The sequence below is a fragment of the Periophthalmus magnuspinnatus genome, chromosome 8, assembly GCF_009829125.3.
Source record: "Periophthalmus magnuspinnatus isolate fPerMag1 chromosome 8, fPerMag1.2.pri, whole genome shotgun sequence".
In the NCBI taxonomy this organism is placed as follows: Eukaryota; Metazoa; Chordata; class Actinopteri; order Gobiiformes; family Gobiidae; genus Periophthalmus; species Periophthalmus magnuspinnatus.
The window spans coordinates 6,626,375-6,652,297 of record NC_047133.1 but is presented as its reverse complement, the minus strand read 5'-3'; the positions used below and the strand labels follow the sequence as shown (position 1 = coordinate 6,652,297).

The 25,923-nt window shown below is 41.6% G+C and overlaps 3 protein-coding genes across 4 annotated transcripts in view; all 3 read right to left on the bottom strand.

Annotated features, from left to right (window-relative positions):
• Positions 1 to 10,123, bottom strand: part of spns1 (SPNS lysolipid transporter 1, lysophospholipid) — a 39,087-nt gene extending 28,964 nt beyond the window's left edge. The window contains exons 1-13 of one of the 2 annotated variants that reach the window (XM_055223420.1): positions 9,854 to 10,101; positions 7,269 to 7,466; positions 6,892 to 6,957; positions 6,266 to 6,402; positions 5,982 to 6,133; positions 5,585 to 5,651; positions 5,038 to 5,180; positions 4,357 to 4,509; positions 3,273 to 3,462; positions 3,095 to 3,160; positions 2,541 to 2,639; positions 1,998 to 2,166; positions 992 to 1,070 (exon numbers count right to left, since the gene is read on the bottom strand). In XM_055223420.1, the coding sequence (XP_055079395.1) occupies positions 1,000 to 1,070; positions 1,998 to 2,166; positions 2,541 to 2,639; positions 3,095 to 3,160; positions 3,273 to 3,462; positions 4,357 to 4,509; positions 5,038 to 5,180; positions 5,585 to 5,651; positions 5,982 to 6,133; positions 6,266 to 6,402; positions 6,892 to 6,957; positions 7,269 to 7,458 (1,503 nt within the window). In that variant the 5' untranslated portion in view covers positions 7,459 to 7,466; positions 9,854 to 10,101 and the 3' untranslated portion in view covers positions 992 to 999. Of the gene's footprint in view, positions 1 to 599; positions 1,071 to 1,997; positions 2,167 to 2,540; positions 2,640 to 3,094; positions 3,161 to 3,272; positions 3,463 to 4,356; positions 4,510 to 5,037; positions 5,181 to 5,584; positions 5,652 to 5,981; positions 6,134 to 6,265; positions 6,403 to 6,891; positions 6,958 to 7,268; positions 7,467 to 9,853 lie in introns of those variants that run through there. The other variant, XM_033971377.2, reaches the window with a different exon arrangement.
• Positions 10,124 to 10,814: 691 nt separating this feature from the next.
• nfatc2ip (nuclear factor of activated T cells 2 interacting protein) lies at positions 10,815 to 17,537 on the bottom strand. The gene is made up of 9 exons (XM_033970492.2): positions 17,467 to 17,537; positions 16,286 to 16,360; positions 15,049 to 15,103; positions 14,830 to 14,965; positions 14,055 to 14,138; positions 13,577 to 13,835; positions 13,038 to 13,182; positions 11,379 to 11,494; positions 10,815 to 11,028 (listed from the first exon to the last, which is right to left on the bottom strand). Exons 1-9 carry the CDS (start codon positions 17,476 to 17,478, stop codon positions 10,867 to 10,869), a joined length of 1,044 nt encoding a protein of 347 aa, XP_033826383.1. The 5' UTR covers positions 17,479 to 17,537; the 3' UTR covers positions 10,815 to 10,866.
• Positions 17,538 to 20,317: 2,780 nt separating this feature from the next.
• sgf29 (SAGA complex associated factor 29) lies at positions 20,318 to 23,954 on the bottom strand. Its single transcript, XM_033970496.2, has 10 exons — positions 23,865 to 23,954; positions 23,175 to 23,248; positions 22,798 to 22,873; positions 22,581 to 22,653; positions 22,369 to 22,433; positions 22,112 to 22,241; positions 21,799 to 21,945; positions 21,210 to 21,245; positions 20,969 to 21,131; positions 20,318 to 20,512 (listed from the first exon to the last, which is right to left on the bottom strand). Exons 2-10 carry the CDS (start codon positions 23,238 to 23,240, stop codon positions 20,396 to 20,398), a joined length of 873 nt encoding a protein of 290 aa, XP_033826387.1. The 5' UTR covers positions 23,241 to 23,248; positions 23,865 to 23,954; the 3' UTR covers positions 20,318 to 20,395.
• Positions 23,955 to 25,923: the final 1,969 nt, after the last annotated feature.

The following is a 25,923-nucleotide window of genomic DNA, read 5'->3' as shown; positions in this document are numbered from 1 at the left end:
AACATTCCACCATAGAGATGCATGTAGAACACACCCAGCATAATGTCAATGCAAAGTGTCAATAATAAAACAAAAATTCTCTCTTTAAAAAGGTAATTCTTAAAGCCCTAGGGTCCAGACTGGCCCACTCTGCATATTCCACATATTTGTAAAGTGCTGGACAAGTCAGGCAAAAATAAAGTTAAAGTTAAGATAAGATGAAGGTCGCGTAGGTGTAGATGTAGGTGCCAGGCTCTTTATTATATATTGTGTATCCTTTATGGACCGTTTTAGTATTGCATGCTGCATGTGGGTCTGGATAATGAGCTGAGTGAATGTTAATGGAGTTTTGTGCAAAGTGACTAAGATTGTAAGATTGTATGGTTGGAAAATTGTATTTAAGGCCTGATCATTGTTTAATGTAAATTTTATTGTTGTTGTATTTTTGATCTCTGTGACCCTGACCCGTGGGACTACGGATGGAAATTAGCCGTATGGCTACAATCCGGTGTGTCTACATTCGTGCTTTTGTCATGTATGTTCATTAACATGCACTGTCCCAATCAAATAAACAAATAAATAAATATTTGCATTTTTCTGAAACCATATGATGAAACTGAACTGGTAAAAATTCCACTTTAATAGTTCAAAAAAACAACAATAAAATAATGTTTTAATTATAATAACAAACTGTTCTTTTAAAAACTCCATCTGCCACCAGCAGAGGGAGACAAACGAATGCACCCCTCACACCAGATTAAAGACAAAAATGAGTTAAAACTTGGCAAAAATTCGGCAATAATTTTACATGAATTAAAACTATGTAAATGAGTTTAAAAATATTTGAGACTGGTCCCGGATCAGCCTCTTTCATTTCTCAAAAAGACTTTCACACTGAGACAAAAACGGTTTAAATGAAGAATTAAAAATCAGTAAAAAGTCCAGAGAATTAAAAGAGAAAAAGTTGTCGAAAGCTATGGCGTCAGAGGTCAGATTGGGTCAGACATCAGAAGTCAGAGGTCAGATGAGGACACTGGACACTGGGACTCGAGTCGAACGGCCGCTCTTCGGGACTACGATTGGTTCATTGTCTAAAAGAGAGAAAGAGACAAAGCTGAGTTTGCACCAGCTTTTTATGACCAATCACAGAGCAGCACTGTGGTTTGGGCAGAAGCCAGCGCCAAACAAAGCAAAACAGGAATACAGACTTAACTTTACAGTTTAGTTTATAAAACCCATGCAGAGGGAAGAGCGTTGTGCTTTTGTGGAGGGACAGATGTCTCTGCTTTTCTCTAACTATGTTTAACTAAAGTGTTCAGCTTGTTCTGCTGTTGTGACACTTCGACCAATCAGAGTAAATTAGTTTGAACGCTCCAATCATTGGTTCCAGACCTTTGAATAGAGTTCTACACATAGAGCCATAGTGTCCTGTGAATGAGGGTAGGTTTTTTTTTTCAAATCTAAGAAAGAAAGAATTTCATGAGGTCCAAGTTTGTGTTTTAGTTTGACTTTTAAGACAACCAGTAGAGACCGTCTGCTTTAAACTCAAATACAAGATGATATTTGCACACAAGTCTCCTATAGATGGAACATGTACCTGTTTTGGTCCTTTGCCATTTGCTCATGTACTAGAACGAAATAAGATATATTTATCAGCTAGTCTATTAACATATAAAGTCATGAACATGACTGGACCAGGTCTGAGCCAGGATCACCTGATATGGACCATCATTTAGACAAAGACTCTCCTGTTACAGGCGCCATTTTGAGGACAACTGACTATTTAAAAAGTGAATATTTTATTTAGAGTTATTAAAATGGTACTCACTTTTGATTAGGACTAAAACAAGACTAAACCAGGACTATAGCAGGACTATACCCAGGACTAAATGAGGATTAAACCAGGATTAAACAGAGTCATTATTTTTTGCCTTAACTTGTAATCTGGCCTGTTTAATCCAGTGTATTTGTGGATTATATTACACTTGGCAGGAATAATCTAAAGATGGTGTCTGTACCTGAGGGGTCATAGTTCTCGGCGCGTTTCCGGTCCGTTTCGATGAAGAGCGCCGTGGCCAAAAAGAATCCACCTCCAATGACGGCGATGAAGGAGCAGAGCAGCAGAGAGAGCTGCAGAGACCGGAACTGCCACAAGAACGACTGCTCCCTCCTGAGAGAGTCTGAAACCTGAGGAGAGACCAGAACCAGGTCTATACCAGGTCTATACCAGGTCCACACCAGAACTAAACCAGGTCTAAACAAGGGACTAAACCAGGGACTAAACCAGAGACTAAACCAGAGACTAAACCAGAGACTAAACCAGAGACTAAACCAGAGACTAAACCAGAGTCTGAAGGAGGAGGAGAGACTAGAACCAGGTCTGAACCAGGTCTGAACCAGGTCTGAACCAGGACTAAGACAGGACTAAGACAGGACTAAGACAGGACTAAGACAGGACTAAGACAGGACTAAGACAGGACTAAGACAGGACTAAGACAGGACTAAGACAGGACTAAGACAGGACTAAGACAGGACTAAGACAGGACTAAGACAGGACTGACCACTCCGATGAGGTAGGGGCTCCCTGCGTCTCCGAGGAGGTGAGACACAACGATCTGCAGAGCCTCAGCTGTGGACCTGCGCGTCGGCACCACCACATACTAGAACCACAAACACACTTAAATCAGCATGTTTATTTACACACACTCTAAATAAACAAAAGTCAAATTAAAGTATTAAAATAAACTGATAGAGAAGATGTTGAACTTCAGTCAGTTTTTGTTTCATGTGGATAGGCCTAGTAATTACAGATATTAACCATAAACCAGGTCAAAGGTCAACAAATCTGCAGTCTGACAGTTACACAGCAAACTCCACCTGAGAGTCTGATCTCTGACCTCCAGCTCAGGTTAAAGTTGAGCGAAACAAGGACCGAACCAGGACCGAACCAGGACCGAACCAGGTCTAAAGCAGGACTAAAGCAGGACTAAAGCAGGACTAAAGCAGGACTGAACCAGGACTGAAGCAGGACTGAAGCAGGACTGAAGCAGGACTGAACCAAGACTAAACCACATCTAAACCAGGACCAAACCAAGACCAAAACCAGTTTACTCACCAGAAGAATGTCTGCTACAATGGCCCAATTCATGGACAAAAAGGTCTCTCCCAGGAAAATGAAAACCTGAAAAAAGAACAACTGTGTCAGATGCCCTCCCATCCTCCCGTTTCCCTGTGTGTCAGATGCCCTCCCATCCTCCTGTTTCCCTGTGTGTCAGATGCCCTCCCATCCTCACGTATGTGGCAACGGTGGACAGTTCAGCGGTCACGATGGCAAGGTAGAGGAAAGGCGCTGACAGGAGCAGCCCTGCTGCACAGACCAGGGGATCGGCTCTCTGTGTGCGGCTCCTCAGGGCACGGCTCACCTGGACTCCACTGGCCACGCCCAAAATACCTGTCACACAGGTGATGGCGCCGAAGATCAGACTGCACACAGAGAGGTCAGGGGTCAGTTGACATTGAAAACAGATGTCTATCTGTCTAGATCACAGACTGTATATATAAATGACCATAGCTAACCTGCTAGCCGCCACATTTCAAACAGGAGTGCATGGCGGCACTTCCAGCTCCAGTTCACTTTCTATTCAAAAACTGTGGCCCTTCTCTCTGTAACTGCTGCTGTTAGACTCGTCATTTTGGTCTCTGCTCTACATGATCCTGGGGTTTTTATTTCACTATTGTCCATGTCCGTAAATCAAGATATGAACATTAATTCCCCGAGGAGATGTTTGATTGACAACATTGCAAAGTGCCTGCTCCCTGCTAAACCCGCGGTGGGGGGGGTTACGTTCTTGGCTTGGCTTTTGCATTGATAAGTGCTAGCCTCATTGAGCTTCATTTGACTGGAGCCGAACGCTGTGCGTGACGTCACACTCACTTAGTCCACGTCTTTATACAATCTATGGTCTAGACCCAGACTTGTGTTGAAACACAGTGGCATTTCAACACAAATCTGCATAGATATTGGCCTGTAGAATATGATGCCATCTGAAACCCAGCACTGATTTATTCTGGTGTCGACAGGGACCAGTATGTCGCAGTGTGTACATCACCAGCCAACTGAGAGGTAACCAGTTCAAACCTGAGTGGAGCTTAAATTGTTGTTGTGGCTCATCTCTGGGTTAGGGAATTTTTTTTTAAATGGATACAGTCCTATAATATCATATCTGATTCTACAAGCTGGTTACCTAAACAAGGACTAAACCAGGTCTAAACCAAGTACCTTTCAGAGAAGTATCTGTACATTTTGTTCCATTGGCTCAGGTCTGTTTAGTATTAGTATTATTACAGTATAGAAGTAGTAGTAGTAGAGTGTAATACCTTTCAGACGAGGAGCACTGCTGCTCCTCGCACGGCCCTCTCTCTCCAGAGAAAATGGCGGCTCGGAGGAGGAAGGTGGGCGCCCACAGAGCCAGGGACCCAGTGACAAACGCAACCGCGGTGAAGCCGAAGGTCGACAGGACGAAGCTGCGACTGTGAGAGAGGAAGGTTATAATTATGGGTTATATTTACAGGTCAGATCTGTGGAGAGGCAAGAAACAGTAAAAGTTGATAGTACTTTTGAGTAGTCAAGCACTTTCAAGCAAATAAATTCAAAATATGTTTAATGCCAGACTAGGACATTTTAGGTAAAGCAACGGCATCTCTACGGCAATAAGCAAACCCATATATTTCATTTCGAGCCTGTACTTTCAAATGATTTTGTGAGAACAGACCCGCAGACTGGAACATGCAGAGCCATAGACTGGGACATGAAGGACAATTCAGGCTCAAACATGTTTGAATCAGTTGACTTACACCTGCGTGTGTTTGTTTATTGTGTATGTTTATATCACACTTTTTATGTAAAGCCTGTAGATCCTGGATCCAGTTCATCTGGATGTGTGTGTGTGTATGTGTGTGTTTATATTTCATATGTGTAGAGCCTGCAGGCCCTGAGTTTAGCTTGTCTGTGTGTGTCTGTATATGTGTATATTGTGTGTGCTTATATCATGTTTATACTTTTTGCGTAGAGCCTGCAGGTCCTGGGTCCAGCTCGTGTGGTGTAGCTGCTCCTCTGAACGCTCCTCCACAGCACCACGTTTAGGCTCCTTTACCACAAACAACAGCAACAGCACTGCCAGCAGGCCGAGGCCAGGAGTGACCTAGGGACGAGAGAGTGTGAAGGGTAAACTATGAAGCTGGCTGAACAAAGCCAGGCTTTAATTCAGTGAGCAGCTTCTCAAGGCCGCAAAGCCCTCAGTGAGCCACTTCTCAAAACCTGAGCCTCAGCACTTTGACCACTTTAACACAGAACGAGCCGTTAGCTGAACAGCTGATTGGGAAATATTCAAGTATAAAAACAAACAAAGATTTAGGTTTGATTTCATTTGTTCATTCATTATTCATTTGCTGCTATAGTGATGTAACAACGCTGAAAAGTGAGCCGCCTCGTAAAACACTGCTCTGAACTGAACCATCGCTAAACCCACCAAAGCCCAGAATATATAAACTCCATGAGTACATCATTAAAATGGTGAATAATGTGATTTGGGGAGTTTGGACTTACCCTGAGAGCCCAGTGCCAGTCGTGAGCGGCCGCACTGACCTGTGACCCCACGATGTAACCCAGACCACTGCAAACAAAAACAACAAACAAACACACTTGCTGTTTACTGAACTGAAATAGGAAAAGGACAGAGTAAATCGCTGAACAACATACAAAATACTAGATTTAAGTTCACCATATGGCTCATCTGTCCTATATGACTCAGCTTTTAATGAGCCCCTACTCATTTACAGTGGGCAAAAAGTATTTAGTCAGTCAACAATTGTGCAAGTTCTCCCACTTAAAAAGATGAGAGAGGCCTGTAATTTTCATCATGGGTACACTTCAACAATGAGAGACAAAACGAGGAAAACAAAATACAGAAAAATCACATTGTCTGATTTTGGCTGTGGCTCACCTGCCCACGGGGATGGCAAAGTAAAAGATGGAAAGCATGTTGGTGCGCTCACTCTTCACGTAGAGGTCGGCAATGATCGTCGGAGCGATGGTTGAATAACTGGCCTCTCCCACTCCCACCAGCCCCCGAGTGAGGAGCAGGGCCCAGAAGTGCTGTGGAGAGAACCAGGACTGAACCAGGACTGAACCAGGACTGAACCAGGACTGAACCAGGACTGAACCAGGACTGAACCAGGACTGAACCAGGACTGAACCAGGACTGAACCAGGACTGAACAGGTCTCACCTGTTTGGGCGTGAAGGAGCTGAGCAGAGTCACCAGAGACCAGAAGAAGATTCCCACGCTCATGATGTACTTCCTGTTGTAGCGGTCGCCGAGGTAACCGAAGCACGGCGCCAGAAACATGTAACTGCAGATGAACACTGAGAAAACATGAAAACGAGAAACTTAAGAGCCCCATTATTAAATGGTGCTGATGATTAAAGTGGTTTTATTCTACAAAACTGGACTTTTCAGTGCTTTTAACCGTGTTCTAGTCATTTTTTCCCGTTGACTTTCTGAAGTTGTATTGGGAGTGATTCATGTTTCAGTAATCTTTAATCTCTTATTTCAAGACACCATTTTGTCAATATACTCCCGTTTTCACCTCCACCAGTACACACCCACTGTGATGTATGCACTTCCTTCTCCAGTTTTATTTTCTTAATCGGTGATACTCATAGTATTCGGCAGCGTCACATAGTCATTTTGGTACAAATGAGCAGTGGAAAGACAAAACAAAACTGAAACTTATAAAAAATGTTAATACGTTGTTTATGGGCAAATATAGCATTTTCAAAACAATAAAAAGTAACATGGTGATCTAAATGTGTTATGTGTTAATACCCCATAGTAAAATATAAGTCTGTTACCTGTTTGCAGGAGGCCTGACTTTGAATCATCAATTTCAAAATAGTTTTCGATGCTGGGCAAAACTCCTGTGGAAAAAGAGACAGATTTTAGAACGCAGGATTCCACTACACCACAAGAAGGCGCCACTTTAACTATAATAAACATGACCTTAATGAAGCAACGATGTGAACTAAGTTTATTAAGAATTAATCAGCATGAGGAAACCAGGACTATGCCATGTCTAAAGCAGGTATAAACCAAGTCTAAACCAAGATTAAACCAGGTCTAATCCAGGTCTAAACCAGGTCTAAATCAGGAAACAAAACACATCTAAGCCAGGGCTGAGCCAGGTCTAAGCAGGGAATAAAGCAGGTCTAAACTAGGTCTCTCTGCATACCTGCTACAGTAAAGCGGTCCATGTAGTTGAGGAGGTTGATGTAGCAGAGGATGAAGACGGTGAGGAGAGATCGACGTGATGACACGCCGCTCAGAGGCCCGCCTTGTGGCTCCGCCCTCGTCTCATCCTGTGCCTCTGATTCGCTGTCATCAGAGAGAAACGGCGCTGAGTCTGATGTATGCTCCGCCATGACTGAGCCTATAGGGGACAGCAGAGAGAGGAGACGGTCAGAGGATGCAGAGGAGACAGTCAGAGGAGCAGAGTGGAGGTTCAGAGGAGGTCCTGTACACGTGTTCTCCTCCTGCAGTCATCATGTGTCTATTGTAACATAAACTGAATCTCCACCTCTACAATCCCCCCAGATCACTTTATCTGCCCTTTATGTTTTAAATTGCTGCTCTGTGCTGATCAGAGACACTCAGTGCGCAAATATTAAAACACACTGAAGTCACATGACCTGCTCTTTAAGTTTTAATCTGGTCCATGTGCTGCTCATAACCACAGTCATACACTTCTGTACAGAGTGTTGTGGCCTCATAGCTTTGCTCTGCTGACTAGACAGGCCAATATACTGAGCCGATATTTTCACTTTTTAGCATATCAGCAATTGGTCTTCAATTTCCAGCAGAGGGCGATATTTAGTTTAGTGCAAAAAGATAAACACACAACGTGACTCCAGCTCTCTTAAAGGTCTGTGGTAAAAAGGCTGTAGTTGAGTTTGGGGATAATAAACTAACTTGGTCCCACATGAGTCATTTCCTTTGATTCTGATGCATGTTCTTCTTATTGTCCTGCTGTTCTTGACCTTTCCATTGCAACACTGTAATTTCCCCACTATGGGACAAATACAGGTTTATCTTATCCTAGAATTCACTGACTCTAGTTCATCTGCGCTGTCTTGTCTTGATGTTAAACCGGTTATATTTTGATTGATCATTACAACTACTAATCTTTGTGCCCTTTGACCCCGGTCCAAAGAGTGGTGAGTGAAACGCACAAAGAACGCCAATCTATAGGATGAGGAAACCTGATGAGAAGTGAAACAATAAGGCAGCAACTAGTTCCCTCGACAGAAACACCAAATATGAAAGCAGTCAGACTGTCAAAGGTATCAAAAGTCAGATACTATTCGATACTAAAACTAGCATCAAAACTAGATCCTCATTGTATTAAAAAAGTTCCACTGATAAGACAGAAATGTACCTTTCTTGAATATCTTTATAATGATCTTGAGCTTTATCAGAACAAGTATAAGACACATAGACTAGTAAACACCCATGGACCACTATGGATCCTACCTGGACCCCTGAGGAATTACACAGATATAAGGCTACATGGGAATATAAAAGACAGCACTACCATTTAATGAGGAAAATCACAGTATATTGTCTAAAGAAGGGAGAAGGAGTGTTTTTATTATCACAGTATATGAATTGGTATAAAGTATATTATAATCAAGTATAATCGAGTTCGAAAATGTTAGTATGGTGACAACACAAGAAACCAGATCTACTTAACTAATGATAAAAAATAAAATAAACAAGGTACACAAGCACTTACAGAAATCAGCCAAGTCTGAAACAGGAATAACATTTTTTTTTTTTAAATAAACTAGTATTAAAACATCAGAGCCCAACCAGGACTAAATAAAACCTTGTAACTTTGCTTTTTGTGGCATGATTTAGTTTCACTGTTGTTTTGTTTACATCAGGGGGTCATAAGGCTCACTTCCTGATCCTTCTGTTCATGGCAAAGGATGCAGTTACACACACAGTTCAAATCAGATTATTATTATTATTATTATATTTTTATTATTATTTTTTGAGTTATGAACTGATTCAAATCACATGAAAACGGCAAAAACATCTAATTTCTCAACATGGTTCCTCCTATTATTCATATCAGATTCTGTGGTTTACATTTCATTGAAGTGATGTTAAAGTTTCATTATGTAACTTTTCCGGTAGGCCTTCTGTTATTTGATTTTCCAGGAAAGCGTCGTTGCTTTGTCTGCATTGTTCCACAGTATGGCATTAAACAAGCATGGGTGTTTTTATTGGCTGGGTTTGCCTCTGCATAGATCTGACTTTTAACTTGGCTAAGTAGTGATGCCTGCTTGTCGCTATGGAGATGGACAAGTTTAGCGCTATACTGTGAAATAAACCAGGTAAAGCTTTAGAATCTCCATGGAGACAAGCAGGCGATAGTCCCTCCACCAAAAGGTCCAAAAATCAAATTATAATCGGATTTTGGTGCATGTGAACGAGTTTATGTCACAAATGCACTTAACATTTGTTGTGGAGCCTGCGCCTATAACAATGCGCATCAACAAATAGAAAAATATTGTTTTGTCGACTAGAACAACATTGTAAAATTATAAATGAAATGCATTCCTTTAACAAAACATTTGGGAAAGAATTAACTACCAAGGTAAATGAGTTCATAACATACAACATAACAACATAAACTAATATAACATACCGATAATAATCATGGAATACTATATTAAATGAGTTTAAGTGAAATAAAACCTAGCTAAAGGCGTAGAGCCGCTGATGCTAATGCTAATGCTAGCTCTTGTTTACCTTTTGCGGGTGACTCAGGGCCGCTCGATGTCCGCTCAGTATCTGCCTTCCGCCGCCTTTCCTCGGCTTCGGGAGCTTCTCAGAGCCCGGGGCCTCAGTCCAGATCCATGCCGAGCTTTGTGGATCGAGAGCGCGGGCTGGGAGAGACGGTAGACCCGGTGAAAGTGGAGATTTCAGACACTAAACTTTTCAAAACAGACATTTGTGCGGCGCCATGACGAGCCCAGCTGCGCGTACTTCCGCTTGTGCTCACGTGCTCCGGTCACACTCGAGTCACATGACGAAAATAGAAAGATTAAACCCGATTATTTTAGATTTAATTATAAATGCTTCGCTTTAAACTGGTTCAGACCGGCGTGTCTCCACCCCAGCTCGTTCATAAAAGGGGTAGATCACATTTGTATCGTTGTTTTTTTTAAATCTAATTTTTAACGAATTGCGCATATAAAAGTAGAATATAGAGTATATTTCAACAGGCTTGTTAGTTACTCGATGCCACACACTTATTAAAGCCACAGTGTGTAACTTTCTAGAGGTGCATCACCTGCATGATTCCAAAGAAACCGAAAATTAAAATCATGCTTTGGAACATTCTCCATGAAGGTTGATAGGTTTTATGTTGTTCTATGGAGTATTACAGCCAAAGGAACATTTCCATGGAAACAAGCAGGACGAGGCCCTCCTCCAGGACAACTAAAGAGTCAGGTTTGTGGAAATGCAAGCCCGCTCACAGTAAGGACACAGGTTTGTCTAAGATTCACAATGCAATAAAAAATAAACAATTTTTTAAACAAAAAGTTACATACAGCGGCTTTAAATTGTATAAAGTATTTGTGACCATTTTTCCACATCTATTTGGCCTTCCTCTGGGCCTGTGGTTACGGGCAGCTCCAACCTCAGCATCCTCTGCACCATATATCCACAGTACCTCCTCTGCACCACATATAAAAGGACATGGTCATTCTTTTGTGAAATACAATCTTTTATTGTTCACATAAATAGGAGTCCTTTGTTCAGGCCCACACCTCGATGATATCCCCGTCTTCCATGTCGAGCTCTTCTGGCGTTTGGTGTGGAGATAATTTACAGCCGTCGAAATGAAAACTAAATTTTGCCTGAGCGATGACAGAGTGACCTGACGAGAACTGAGAGAAGACAGAGCCCAGAGGAGCGTCCTGCAGAGACACGCAGGGTTAGTATGCAGAATTGCTTCAAGTATGTGAGTTTACAATTTAAATTACTGGTTGGACATAAGGAACAGATGTGACATACTTAGAGGTAATTGGGGGCTGTGGGGTCCATGACCATCACAAGGCGAAATGACGAGGAAACATTATAACATAGATAACAGCAGATTTTAGACGTTTTACTAATGCATTCGACACCTGGTTTAGACACAGTTTAGCCCTGTTTTAGACCCGTTTTAGACCCGTGTGTTGGACTGGTCCTGGTAGTACTTGGTGGTTAAATGTTTGAGTGTTTGGATCAGCTCAGAGATGTACAACCTCATGGGGGAGGTACAGACCCTGCGCAGACAGAACTCCTGAGCCATGGTGCGGTCCTTCCCCTTGAGTCGCACTTTGATGATGTCAGCGGCATCACCTCCAGTGGGCATGTCCCTCTCCGCCATCACCATACACTCTGCAACGCAACGCAGCACAACACACACACACACTTTAATCTCACTTCTTGGTGAGGTAGAGGTGGTTGATATTGATAAAATTACTTTTTTTTTTTCTGCATTATCTCAATATCAGACCATATTTTCACAAAGCATCGGAAATGTGGCAAACATGTAGCTGTAGATGTGTTTGATGAGGCTCAAATCTATCACAAAACATGAATGAACCATATAATTACTTTAAGATCATTTAATCATCTTGTTTAAGTGAGTCTGACATCACTCAGAGTTTGGCTCCAGTCAAATGAAGCTCATCGAGGCTAGCAGTTATAGGGGCCAACATTTCTAAAAACATTCAGCTCACACACACACTTTGGTATGGAAGTGTGTGTGTGAGCTGAATGTTTTTAGAAATGTCGTATTTGAATGTGAGATGTGCTGTATTTGATGTATGTATCATAGATGTACAGGTTTCTCATCCATCTACACCAAACTTATTTACTAAACATCAGCCTGTCCAGGGACTACAGGTGGAAATGAGCATTTATGCTATAACCTGGCATCAAACATCTCTCCTTTTTTTTTTTAAGGTCAATGTAATGTTGTGCACTGTCCCTGTTTCAAATAAAAGCATACCATACCATACCATTTGGAGCAGAGTTCCGACCGCGAGTATCATAGTAACCAAAGAGCTAATCCAGAGTGAGGCTGTTGCCAATGCCATCTTTGGAATGCGGTTAGGGTTAGGTGTGTGCATTTATACATACAGTCTGTGGTTAGGCTCTACTCTTTCTTGTGTAATTTTTTATATTTTTTATTACAGACCATACCGATATTCTAATTCTGTACATTCCCCTGGCCCCCATTATGAGAAAAAGAAAAACGCATGAACTCAGCAATCATTCAGAACACCAACACAACCGCTACCACAACAACAATAAAACTATATTAAAAGGGTGGGAAAAAGATTTGGGTTCTCACATATATACTTCAAATAAAACACTTTACACAAACATTTTACTTTCGGTTCTCAAGCTGATTATCCAGAATGAAGAATGAGCTCCTGCCTTTGGGTTTAGTCCAACCCACAGTCCTCAGAATGACAGTCGCACATCAACTAAAGACAAGTTGTTGGACTAAAGACAGGTACTGCCAATCGATTGGTCGACTAAAAAGGAGGTGTGGCAAAGCTCTCAAAACTATTATGCATCTCTGTGTATCTGACCCAAACTACACCAACAAGACTACACCTGCAGGGGGAGTTCATGCAAAAACTACCTTTTATGCAGAAAGTACTATGAACAGTGTATGTATATAAAGACAGGTTAAACTTGTGAATCATGAGTTTTACTTTTTACAGATAAATACCAAAAAATACAAAATCTTCAGCTCCCTCCCTCCTGTTCTTTCTGTTCCTTTCCTGTAGAAATCGTCATCTAAAAATCATCCTCTCTCTAAATAACATGATTGGTCTAATGCACATGCTGATAAACTCAGACTAAAGGACTGCAGCCCTAGTGGCATTCTAGCGGCATTCTCAAACCACTACGCGGCAGGTATTACCGAGGATGTCTGCGATGCCGAGTCCGAGCTCGCCGACCGTGGCTTCCGTGCTCAGCTCCACCTCCTGACGCAGCAGCAGCAGCCGAGGGGACGGGACTCCCAGTTTGACGGAGAGCTGCTCCACGACAGCGCTGAGGGGTGTTGACTGCCACAGGAAGACGAGAGCAGAGGGGAGAGAGTCAGGTTTAAAAGTATTCGTCAAACTTAAAGACCTGAACAATTAAGATAGAAACATGAGTCTCAATGTTACAGATGCTGTCGTTTCTGAAAATCTCTGAAATCTGGACTTTAAATTAACCCAAACATTTGAGAACATGTTTGTAGAGGTCTAAACTACAGAGTTAACAGCTCTAAGACCACAGGAAGACACAGGGAGGGCATCTGACACACAGGGACATTTCAGAACAAGTTTATAGAGATCTAAACTATTTTCCTGACAAATCCAGACTGCTCTCTTTTTGTACTTTTTACACAGTTATATCAGTCTGGTCCCCACTCCCACCATCGGGTCTCAAGCCAGAATCAAACATCTGACTCACCGGGAGCACAGGGATCTTGTGTAGGTCGGTTCGGCAGCGCACTTTTAGAGGGAACCGCCTCTCTGTGCCCCTGAGTGGAGACCCGAGAAGACACTGCTCCGGACTTGAGATGATGACGTCACTGTCCTCCGTCTCACTCAAAACGATGACGTCGTCCATGTTGTCCCGTAACCGTGGCGACCGCCTGCAACGCCGCTGCTTCCGGTCATTCACCGGGGACAGCGGCGAGTTCACAGCCTGCAGTCGGCGCTCAATCTCACTAAAAACAAGGCAGGTGTTTCAGTCCCCAGTTCTACTTCCAGTCCCAGTTCTGCTTCCAGTCCAGGTCCCAGTTCTGCTTCCAGTCCAGGTCCCAGTTCTGCTTCCAGTCCAGGTCCCAGTCCAGGTCCCAGTCCAGGTCCCAGTCCAGGTCCCAGTCCAGGTCCCAGTCCAGGTCCCAGTCCAGGTCCCAGTCCAGGTCCCAGTCCCAGATCCGTACTTGAGTTTCTGTTTGGCTTTCCGTGAGGGTTTCTGGACTGGACTCTCTGGAGGAGGAGGAGGAGACGGAGAGCGAAGCAAGTCTCTGAAAAACAAAAATATTCTGTAACACAGATGTCGGTCACTCCCAGGAAGCACATAGCTCTTCCCTCCGCACAAACTAAAGTGTGTTTCTGAGAAAACAGGCTCTGTCTGCACCACCATGTTTGTTTTGATTTCTTTGGGCCATAGAAATATGATCAGATCTGAAGATGAATGAAAGATGAATATGGGCTACCACTGCCCACTGTGCAACATCAGAAACAGAGCTGCACTTTGAGGATTTAAAAATATTTTGTAAGAAATATTTATGTTGTAAAAATGAAGAAGAATCCTACAAAATGTGAAAGCTGTATGCCCTGCCAGAACACAGGCAGTTTGAGGGATTACACAGACACAATGCATTTATGCGAATTCAGTCATCCATAGAAAAAGCCAAAAGTAAAATCTGCCAATTTGACAGCAAGAGTTTAGCCAGATGAATTGTATTATTCTTTGATCTTTCGGTATCCTGACAACACTGATATGATCTAAACCTGATTTCGATACAAAGGAAAAAGCTTGATACCAATTTTGATACCACAATGAAGTAAAAACAAAAACAGCACAAAATAATAGTTCTTTGTTTAAGTCCCCATCTGGTTCTAACCTGGTGCTGACAAAGCTCAAGATTACTCTAAAACTGTTTTTAGTATTGATTAGTGATCTGATTTTCGATACTTTCGTATGGGTCTCACGTGTCGTTTAATGGTGTGGCTCTTTTTGGCTCCACCTCTTCCTCAGGATCACTGATCTGCAAGTCATCAGGAGAATGGCGCTTTGTTTCACACGAAAACTTGGCCCAAAACCCGTCGTCTGCGTCGACTTCCTCCTCTGTAGCAAACAAAACCAAAAACACCCTCACACCCATCTGTAATTCAAAATAGTAACTTGCATCTGTGTCATATCTTTTTTACCTGTGGACGTTGTCTCGCTGAATGGCGGTGCCTTCAGCTGCAAACTGTTGCTCACCTTAAACAAAAACATTAGAACATTTATGCCTCACTCAGGCAGCACCATCTCCAGTGTCCGGGGTTTATTTGCAGGGTGACGCTCAGACCTGTCATGATGATAATTATATCGGCTTACCGGTCAGTATATGAAAAATAGGTCAGTATTTATCATGTGTACATTTTTTTTGCACTACTGGGACATTTTTGTTTTTCAAGTTTGGTTTTTGCCAACATGATAAGATTTAACCGGTAAAAAGGTTCAATAAGTCACTTTTATGACTCATTATAGATGCAAACTTAAGTGCATTCTGTTACTTATTTAGACTTTCCCCAATATTAAAACACACACTGCCTCAAGTGGAAAAGTTTAAGTATCTCGGAGTCTCGTTCAGGAATGAGGGAAGGATGGAGCGTGAGATTGGCAGGCGGATCAGTGCAGCGTCCACAGTGATACGGTCGCTGCATCGGACAGTCATGGTGAAGAAGGAGCTGAGTTGAAAGGAAAAGCTCTCGATTTACCGGTCAGTTTACGTTCCTACCCTCACCTATGGTCATGAGCTCTGGGTGAGGGGCATGTCCCCCGGGAGGAGGCCCTGGGGAAGACCCAGGACACTTTGGAGGGACTATGTCTCTCGACTGGCCTTGGGGTCCGACCGGAGGAGCTGGAGGACGTGTCTGGGGTGAGGGAAGTCTGGAAGGCTGGAAGTCCCTGCTTAGACTGCTGCCCCCGCGACCCGGCCCCAGATATTGGAAGAAAATAAATGGATGGATGGATAAACACACACTGCCATCGTGACGTTGGGCAAAACACTTCACTCTGATAGAATGTGTTAGTGAGTGAGTGTGTCTGTATGAATATGTATATGTGTATGTGTATGTGTATGTGTGTATGTGTATGTGTGTGTGGTGTTAGTAAAAATAATAATTCCATACACTTGTAATAAACATTACATGCTTGTTAAAGGCCCTCAAAGCACTACCCTGTCCCATTCTTCATTCACTCCACACTCTGAGGTGGTAAGCTACTATTGTAGACTGACAGAAGATGACAGAAAATTAATACTAAGCAATGCTGGTCTTGCCGAAGGACACAACAACAGAACTTTGTCCAAGTGGGAATGGATCCTCTGACCTCCAGGTTGAGGGACCACTGTTGTGACCTCAGCAGCAGTAGCAAGAAAAGTAGTAGCCATAGCAGTACCTGGTTGGAGTAGATGGGCACTGAAACGATAGCTGAGGGATCCAGAATTCGTCTGCGTTTGGGGGGAGGCTTCACCTAAAAAAACAAAAACAAAGACAAAACAAAAAAAACACCCAATTGACGACAGTAAACGTGTTATTCACAAACAGAACACGACAGTAGTCTACAAAAAGGACTTTCAATGAGAGGTAATGTGAACAGTATACAAATATATTATATACATTACTTACAAAATGTTCTGTTTCTCATATAATAGTGTAATTTCTTGTAATCACCGAAAACTCAGACATAACGTTGCAGGGTGTGTGACACTCACTCTGGAAGGATTTAAAACACTGGTGTAATCTGAATTTGTTAGACTCTGCATAGACTTTGCATTTGATTCTGCTTTGAATTTTGCTGTCCGCTGCCTTTAACCCGACTGTACAATAAAGATCTAATGTACGATTCCCGAGCCTCTGCGCCTGTTCTTCACACAAGAGAACAGAAACCGACAGAGAAACTTTCCTCCTTTTGCTCACACTCATGTGATCAGTAAGTGAATCTTTTAAAACCCTAAAACACACACTGACACTATGATTAAGATGACTTAGTGTTTAGAGAGCAGTGGAGACAAGAGCAGGCATTTCCTCTGCTCCATCTGACCGGCTCCTCTGCCTCATCTGACACCCTCTTCTGCATCCTCTGCCCTAACCTCGGCATGAGTCCAACTGTTATCCATATATTATTCATCTCAAAACTAATAAATTACTGGGTATATCACCTGGACACATGCAACTTTAATGTTACCACAGCAAGGCAGCATTTAAGTTTTTCAAAAACATAAAAGCGCTTCCAAGCCACACACAGATGGCTTTGTTATTTAACAGTTTAATCAAAAATATTAAAACAGACTTATAACCCACAACGTTATAACCGGGTAACCTGATTTAAACCATTGTGATTGACGCTTTAAAATAGCGTTTTGTGATGAGCGTTTTGTGACGATGGCTACAGATTGGGCTGTACAAGAAGCTGCCAACGGTGGCTTGTTTTTTCCACATTTTTAAGAACTAAAGTTTCAAAGTCCAACATGAGAGTATTCACTAGTTAAATTATAAACACAGCAGGCGGGTTGAGGGACGCAGATGTGAGTTTTAGCCGCTTTTTTGGAGTTAAATTGGCTTTTGTCACGCACTCACCGGTTCTGCCATATCTGTTCCTTTTCCGCGGGTTGATCTGAAGCACCTGGACTTCCGGTGGTTTATGACGACACTTCCGTCGCACGCTGCGCTAATGTTAAACAAAAACATTTTATTTTATTACTTATGTTTATAATGTTTATTTGTTTATTCTATAATTTATTTGTTGAATTTATTTATTAGCACATTTTATTTATTATTAAAACGTTCCTTTTACTTTTCAACGTTTATTCATTTCTTTCTAGCCTTTGATTCTACAGAAGGCCTATTTAGTTTTATGGTACTGTAGTTTTGTCTTACACATAGACTGTATATACTTTTTTATGGAGTCTATCGTCTTACATCCATAACTTTTATGCTACAAATATGATTGTAAATATCTTAATTCTCTATTTTTCTTTTCTTACTATATGTACTTAAAGCAACGATATGTAACTTTTTAGATTAAAAAAAAATAAAATAGACTTAAATAAAAGCATGCATTTACACTTTGGTTGTTTATTACACTGGAAAATGTGTTTAAAAAAACCCCAAAACAAAACAAGTCAAATCAAGTCAAGTCAAATTGATTTATAAAGCACATTTAAAAACAACCAATGCTGCCCAAAGTGCTGTACAAATGCAATATAAAGTGAAATCTTATAAAACAAAACATGCAAAAATACAATAAAACAAAACAAATACACAATGCAAGAGTCCCGCTCAGCTCATGTTAAACGCCTTTGCAAACAAATGAGATTTAAAAATATTTAAAGATTTGGCTGTTCTAATACCTAGAGGAAGATGGTTCCAGAGTCTGGGGCCAGCTACAGCAAAAGCCCGGTCCTCTTGAGTTTTTAGCCATGGGACCATGGAACATTCAAAATCATCTGGTCTGCTGATCTCTAAGTTCTACTGGGAACATGGCAGGGAGACAGGATGGGGCCAACCCATGGATACATTTAAAACCATCATCAGAATCTTAAAGTCAATCCGTCACTGTTGAACTTCATACAGGTTATGCACTGACATCATCTGCATAACCTCCATACTGAACTTTGGCTCCACAGTGCACAGCCAAAGAGGAACAAATATATATAACATGAACCAGCTAATCCTTCAGCTACCCTTCCCAATCTACTTACTTTAAATTCTTTGGTGGGTTTAGTTAAGGCGTGAGAGGAGGGAGAATACAGAAAAAACTTGAGGGCTTTGTGATCTGGAATGAACCCAATCACCTCATCCTAAACACCACAAAAACTAAAGAATAATAGATTTTAGGAGAGGTGAGAGGGGCACGGAACCTACATCAAAATCAAGGAAACCCAGGTAAAAGTGGTTCCCAATCGTAGGTACCCAGGAATGCAGCTGGGCAATACGTTGGACTGGGAGAACCACATGAACACTGTGTACAGCAGCAGATATATACAAAACCAGTGATTTTTCCCGGTGTTATACAAGAAATATCCCAGGTTTCCCCATAAGCCAGTGCAAAGTCCTGTGCTCAGGACTCTGCACTGGCTTCCTGTGGCTCAGACTTTAAAGCAGCTCTGCTTGTGTACAAGTTTCTTCATGGCCTAGCACCAAAGTACATCTCCCACATGTTAGTGCCATATGAACCATCTCACACTCTGAAGACCTCAGGGACTGGCCTTCTGATGTAGTCCTACTGTAATCCTGGTTTAGTCCTGGCCTCTTGCTGGTGTCCAGAGACAGGACTAAACCAGGGGAATCAGCATTTCAGTTTTCTGAAACCTGGAACAGTCTTCCTGAAGTTGTGAGACAGGCCTGTACTTTGACAATGTTTAAATCCAGGTTCCAAATGGTTGCGTTTATCTGTGTATATGATTGAAAGGTTTTTATTCTGCCTCTTCTTTTAATGCAAATGATGATTATTTTTGTTTTGATTTGCTTGTATTGTGATTTTCTTATTTTGTAAAGCATATTGAATCACTCTGAGTACGAATCGTGCTATACAAATAAACTTTCCTTGCCTATTTTTGACCAATCTGATCCCTGCCAACAGTAAAGGGGGGATGTACTGTCATTTGTTTAGCTAAAATACAGAAAATCATGCTTGAAAATGAGCATAAGAAGTAGAAATATTGCACCAACAGATGTCCCTCAGATACTACTGTGGGACTAATAAAGGCATATCTTATCTTATCTAACTGCCATTGCTCTTTTCAGTTTTATCTATACCAACATCCCAAACCGAGTGTCTTCATCTTTAATTCTGAAAATCTCTTCACCCTATGTAAAGCAGACTCTATTTAGGCAGTGGCTAGTGCATCTGCATGCGTTCTGCTAATAAAACTACTGCACATCAAATCAGGTTTGTCAAGTTGCGGTGTAGTTTACTATCATGTTTTTGTATATATAAGAATATATATATATATATATATATATATATATATATATATATATATATATATATATATATATATATATATAAGAATTATCGTGTAAATCGTACAGCTAACCATAAGGAGGGTTTGAATAGGACCCAGGACAGATGACATCAAAAACCTCTTCATAACATTATAACATCCAAAAAAGCGATTTTGTATAATACCCCCTCTTTAAAAAAAAAAAAAAAACAGGTGGCAAAGGGAGAAAAGAATGCCCTCCAAACTTAAATTCATCATGGCTGATCCTGCTCATCTCTGAAGGTGACTTTTGTTCCTCCTGAGTTCATGTTTTTTTGCCTTTTTAACATGTGACGATGAATGTCCTTTTACCACTATTGTAAATTAACTACTGCAACAAAATCATTTAAATTAAGTATAATCTGTCTGTCTAATCTAATTCAGTACTTTTTGTTTGAGTAAAAATGAATCAACAGATGCAGTATTTGTTGACTTTTTTTTATAAATCATAACTGTACATTAAACATACAAACAGTGAAAGGTGCAGTACAGTGTCAACACACCAGAGGGCAGAGAGGAGATCACTTCTTCTTGTTCTCTTTGCATGCCACCACGTATCTCTGCGCCACGTTGAGCGGAGGAGAGTAACCATCAGCATAAGAAGTGTCCTCGAACAGAACGGAGTAGTCGTCCTGGGGCTGAAACAAATAGGAGTTATAACATACATCAGCGCTTTGACAGTGGCTGTGGTTACATGCACACAAAAATCTCATTACTATCTGATTTCTGGCCTTTTAAGATAATTTAAAGAGCTGTATGTGTCCTGTGTGTGTGTCTGCGTGTGTGTGTGTATGCATGTGTAGTGTGTGTTTGTGTTAACCTGTGTGTGGGTGTGTGTATATGTGTGTATATGTGTGCGTGTCTATGTGTGTGTGTGTATTAACCCGTGTGGGAGGGATGTGGATCAGCGCTCTATAGAAGCATGTGGTCGGGGGGTACAGGGCTGTGTGTGTGCGTGTGTGGTGTGTTTGTAGTGTTGTGTGTGTGTTACCCTATGTGGGGGGGCATGGATCAGCGCCCTATAGAAGCATATGGTCGGGGGGTACAGGGCTGTGTGTGCGCGTGTGTGGTGTGTTTGTAGTGTTGTGTGTTACCCTGTGTGGGGGGGCGTGGATCAGCGCTCTATAGAAGCATGTAGTCTGAGGGTACAGGGCCAGGACGAGCTGCTCTTTGCTGAACAGAGCTTCGGGGTCGGTCTCTGGGTTGGCCTTCCACTGTGGCAGAGGGATGATCCTGCGTCTGCTCAGTGTGTGCCTCCTGTCAAACAGAAAAACTAAAATAAATTAAAGTGACAAAAGCAAAAACATGTTTTAATATTAACGAGATGTGACTCACTCTTTGCCTTCTTCATCGATGTCGTCCACTTCATATCTGAGCAGAGGAAAGAGTCATTGAAAACACTGATTAAACTTCAAACAAAACTGGCAAATCTAGTTACAGGTGGTCTAAAGCAGGACTAAACCAGGTCTAAACTAGGTCTAAACCAGGTCTAGACCAGGATTAAAACAGAACTAAACCTGGACTAAACCTGGACTGAACTAGGTCTAAACTAGGTCTTAACCTAGTATAAATCAGGACTAAACCAGGATTAAACCAGACTAAAGCAGGTCTAAACTAGGTCTAAACCAGGTCTAGACCAGGATTAAAACAGGACTAAACCTGGACTAAACCTGGACTGAACTAGGTCTACACTAGGTCTAAACCTAGTATAAATCAGGACTAAACCAGGATTAAACCAGGATTAAACCAGACTAAAGCAGGTCAAAACCAGGTGTACATCAGGTGTGAACCAGCTTTAAACCAGGTCCAAAGCAGGACTAAAGAGTAAACCAGGACTAAACCAGGACTAAACTAGGACTAAACTAGGACTAAACCAGGACTAAACCAGGACTAAACCAGAACTAAACCAGGTCCAAATCCGTACTTGTTGGTGGAGTGGCTGTAACTGACGACTTCTGCAAGGATCCACTGCTCGTCTCCATCCACGGCTTTGACTCGAGCCGCCACTTTATCGCCTTGTTTGGCCACATAGTCTGAACTCGCTGGGATCGCCCCACACAGAGGAGGAGGGCTGGAACAGAGACAGGACTGAACCAGGACTGAACCAGGACTGAACCAGGACTGAACCAGGACTGAACCAGGACTGAACCAGGACTGAACCAGGACTGAACCAGGACTGAACCAGGACTGAACCAGGACTGAACCAGGACTAGACCAGAACCTTAACCAGGACTGACCTCTCTCCGGGTTTTCCTATCCACAGTGGGAGTGTCATGGCTGACTGCTGCAGCAGCGTCATTAGTACACCGCGACGCATCGTTTTCCTCGGAGGATCACTGTCACTGTAGACCCCAGCCATTTTAGCCGCTAAAACAGAACAGAATCAGGTCAGAACCAGAACTGAAGCAGGTGTGATCTGAGACTAAACCAGGTCTGAACCAGGTCAGGACCAGGACTGAGGACTACTTTTTGAATTTAACTTTAGAATTCTTACCTATCCGTCTCTCCTCCATCAAAGACTTAATTTCTGCTATTTTGTCCAATGCATGTCGTAGAATACTGAAAACAAAAAAAAGAAGACATTTCTTTAATAAACAGTGTGTCAGATACCCTCCCATCTTTCTGTATTCCTTTGTGTCAGATGCCCTCCCCGTTGTCAGATGCCCTCCCCGTTGTCAGATGCCCTCCCGTCCTCCCCTTTCTGACCTGCACTCTGCCTCTGCGTCTGCTTTGGCTGTGGTGTAGAGCCCTCGGAGTTTGGTTCGATAATATGGCGATGCTGGAACAGAAAAAATACTGATTAGATTTTAAAGTCTGAGGTTCTAGAAGCTTTTACACTGAATAAGACCCCATGGAAACACACACAGGGAGGGCATCTGACAGACAGGGAGGGGATCTGACAGACAAGGACATTAAAACATACTCTTGTTCTCTGTCTGCATTCGCTCATGTGTCTTCTGAATGTTCAGCAGGTTGTGTTCACTACGAGATCTCTCCTCCTGAAACATAAGTATGAACTGTAAACAAGAACTAAACCAGGAACTAAACCAGCACTAAACTGGGACAAAACCAGAGACAAAACCAGGGACAAAACCAGGACTAAATCAGGACCTAAACTAGGGAATAAACCAGAACTAAACCAAGACTAAAACATGACTAAATCAGGTTCTAATCCAAATAAACCAGAACCGGGGACTGAACCTCGGAATCAACTAGGATCAAATCAGAAGTAAGTCAGGACTAAAGTGGGACTAAATCAGAACTAAACCAAGATCAAACCAGGACTAAACCAGGACTTACCTGTGTTTGTTTGATGAGTTGGTGGAGTTCTGAAAGCAGCTCTACAATCTTTGGGTCCGCAGACATTTTCTTCTCTGTGAAATAAAAAAATTAAAAAATGCTTAAATCTTGACACAATAAATCATTGTATTTGAGCCTTTATTGGGTTAAAAATGATTATTATTATTGTTTTTGTTGTTATTATTAAAAATGAATTTTAAAGGCTCAGTGTACAATAGAAAGAATCATTGGACTGATCGACAGATTGAAAAATTAATTTCTGATTAGTCGAGAAGCCTACACAAAGATCGTTACTTGCAGCCGTATTTGACCAAACCTCAATGCTGCATACACTCGCTGCTCGGTTTATTCGATATTTTAACACATCTTATAGACTGGATGTTAGAGTAAAGTAGTGATCACACCCGGGATATTAAGAGCAAATAAAGCCTCGTATTAACAACAGCCAAAACATTATGTTCTGTGGGCTTGAAATAGAATGTCGTAATGGTTAAATCCACCTTTGTTTTGTTGTTTTGGTTCATTCATATTTTAGCTCGTGTAGCTAATGCTAACAGTCTACGCACAATAACAAAGGCGTTTCTTTACACAAAAACACGGATAAATCAATCTTATGCATGCAATTAGCTCATGTGCAGGTAACACATGAGACCGTGCTTGCTGCTGAGTTAAAATGACTTATTTCCCAACCTGTGGCGTTTATGTTCGTTCAGAGGAAAGTTAGCTCCTCGGCTAATGCTAACGTAGCGTCTTCTTCTTCAGGGTCCAGAGGTTTCACTGCACTGCCCCACGTGGACAGGCTCTGGGAGTTAAAAACAAATAAGTTCAGTTTCTTACACCATAGACATATAATTAGGTCTATGAATGTCTACGTTTTACACAATGTGCTATAATAAGGAACTAGAGAGGTCGTTGCCATGGTAACACATAGTAAAGAATGTGCAGTTGCAATAGACATGTCCTAAGTCAAATTCTCAAGAACCGCAGACAAATGAACACTGAGCTGGACTTTTCCCTTTAATACTTAATATTATTCTTTTGTATTGGTACGTTATCTAATGCCAATGTAATGGACTTACAAATGCACTTAATAAACGGTGTGCCCCAGGATTCTACATTAGGCCCAGGCCTCTTTGCTCTGTACATGTGTCCCCTGGACAGTGTTTTTAGAAGGCACAATGTGGCATTTCATTGTTTTGCAGATGACATTCAAATATCCTATTTAACAGTGACACCAATGACAGCCCGACCATAGTCAGACCACAGTCAAAGCTCTGCAGGACGTGCAAGAGCTGTGCACAAACTTTGAAATAATTGTATTGTCCGTACTTGGTTTACGTAATTGTAAAAGTCAAAATTATCTGTAAATCCTGTGTAATAGCACAGTAATAACATGGCCAGTATGTAATTATAAGCTCCCTCTCAGAGATGAGCCAGTCTTATACGGAGCTCAGCAGAGACTGCCCACATCCACACATCCAGTTATTTCTAAACATTCCAGAGAAAAATTAATGAATGAAATCAAATTTTTGAAAACTCAGGCATAATTATCTACCATATGTGGCAACTAATGAGCACAAGATCTATGATTGTTTTTAAAAATCTGTTTCTAAAACTTTATAAACCGCAAAGTTATTAAAACATTTCAATGAATGTTGTGTTTTAAACATGTTTTTGGACTTAAAACAACTGTGTTATGGATAATAGTTAGCACGTAGCTATTAGCACATAGCTATTAGCATGTAGCTGTCAGCAGGTAACTGTTACACACTGCGAAGCCTTTGAACTGTGGATCTATTATTATTATTATCTTTGAAATCTTAATATTTGAATTTTTTTGAAAAGTCTATGGAAAAAAATAAATAAATATACTTCCGGAACCGGAGCGGATTTGGAAGTGGGCGTGACTGTGGAGCTCCATGTGTGAACACATACTGACTATTGGTATGTAATGAAGGAATAAAGCCGATCAACTTTACACCATTTCCAGTCTTTCGTTTACAACCTGATGAAGAGTTTGCAGCTGCTACACCCTGTTGTACCGTACTTATGTGAACACATTTTAGATGGTGTGATCAGGTGACTCACAACATTTAATTCTGCATAAAATATAGACCAGTGCAGTGTTTTTGGGTGAATTATTTTCATTATTCTGAGATGGATGTCGTGACAGAGACAGGTAGAGTCCTACATTAATAAGACACAAATATACCATTCTATATGACTTTAAACACTGTAATCAGTGAAGTTTATGGCCTTGTTTTTACATTATTTTCAATCAGAATTTTGATATTTTTCCACTCACAAGATAGCCACCATGAGACCAATGATGTATCTAAGATTAGGCCTTATAATAAATATCAACATATCATCGGTTTTGCATTTTCTAAGAGCTATTTGAGATTTTAAGTTCTATTTGGACACCTGGCTGACCTGGTTCTGTGACTTTTTCTTTGCCAACAAAACATGACTGTTGCCAGCTGAGGATGCCAGAACTGAAGTGAAGCATTTTAAAGTGAAACTAAACATGAAACCAGTTTCTACTAAACTGTGTATATGGCGTTTTATTTATTTTATTGCAAACTAGGCAAATTTGCAGCTTTCTGGTCAAAAACATCTAAACATGTGCTGCCTCCAGTGGCCTCTATGATTTCAGGTAGTTGATGACATCACATAGGACTGCCCTGATTACAGCCAGCCTCCACCCCTGTAGCCACACCTGGCTGCAGGGGTGGAGATTGAAGTGTGG

What these genes read in the sequence shown, in the direction of transcription:
- nfatc2ip (XM_033970492.2), bottom strand. An exon ending in ACAAGATCCCTGTGCTCCCG is followed by an intron (nt 13,183 to 13,576) that starts GTGAGTCAGATG and finishes TTCCTGTGGCAG; the next exon opens with TCAACACCCCTCAGCGCTGT. An exon ending in AGGAGTTCTGTCTGCGCAGG is followed by an intron (nt 11,029 to 11,378) that starts GTCTGTACCTCC and finishes GTGTCTCTGCAG; the next exon opens with GACGCTCCTCTGGGCTCTGT.
- sgf29 (XM_033970496.2), bottom strand. Translation starts at nt 23,240, where the DNA reads ATGTCTGCGGACCCAAAGATTGTAGAGCTGCTTTCAGAACTCCACCAA. An exon ending in GACGCAGAGGCAGAGTGCAG is followed by an intron (nt 22,434 to 22,580) that starts GTCAGAAAGGGG and finishes TTTTGTTTTCAG; the next exon opens with TATTCTACGACATGCATTGG. An exon ending in ATCGATGAAGAAGGCAAAGA is followed by an intron (nt 21,132 to 21,209) that starts GTGAGTCACATC and finishes TCTGTTTGACAG; the next exon opens with GAGGCACACACTGAGCAGAC.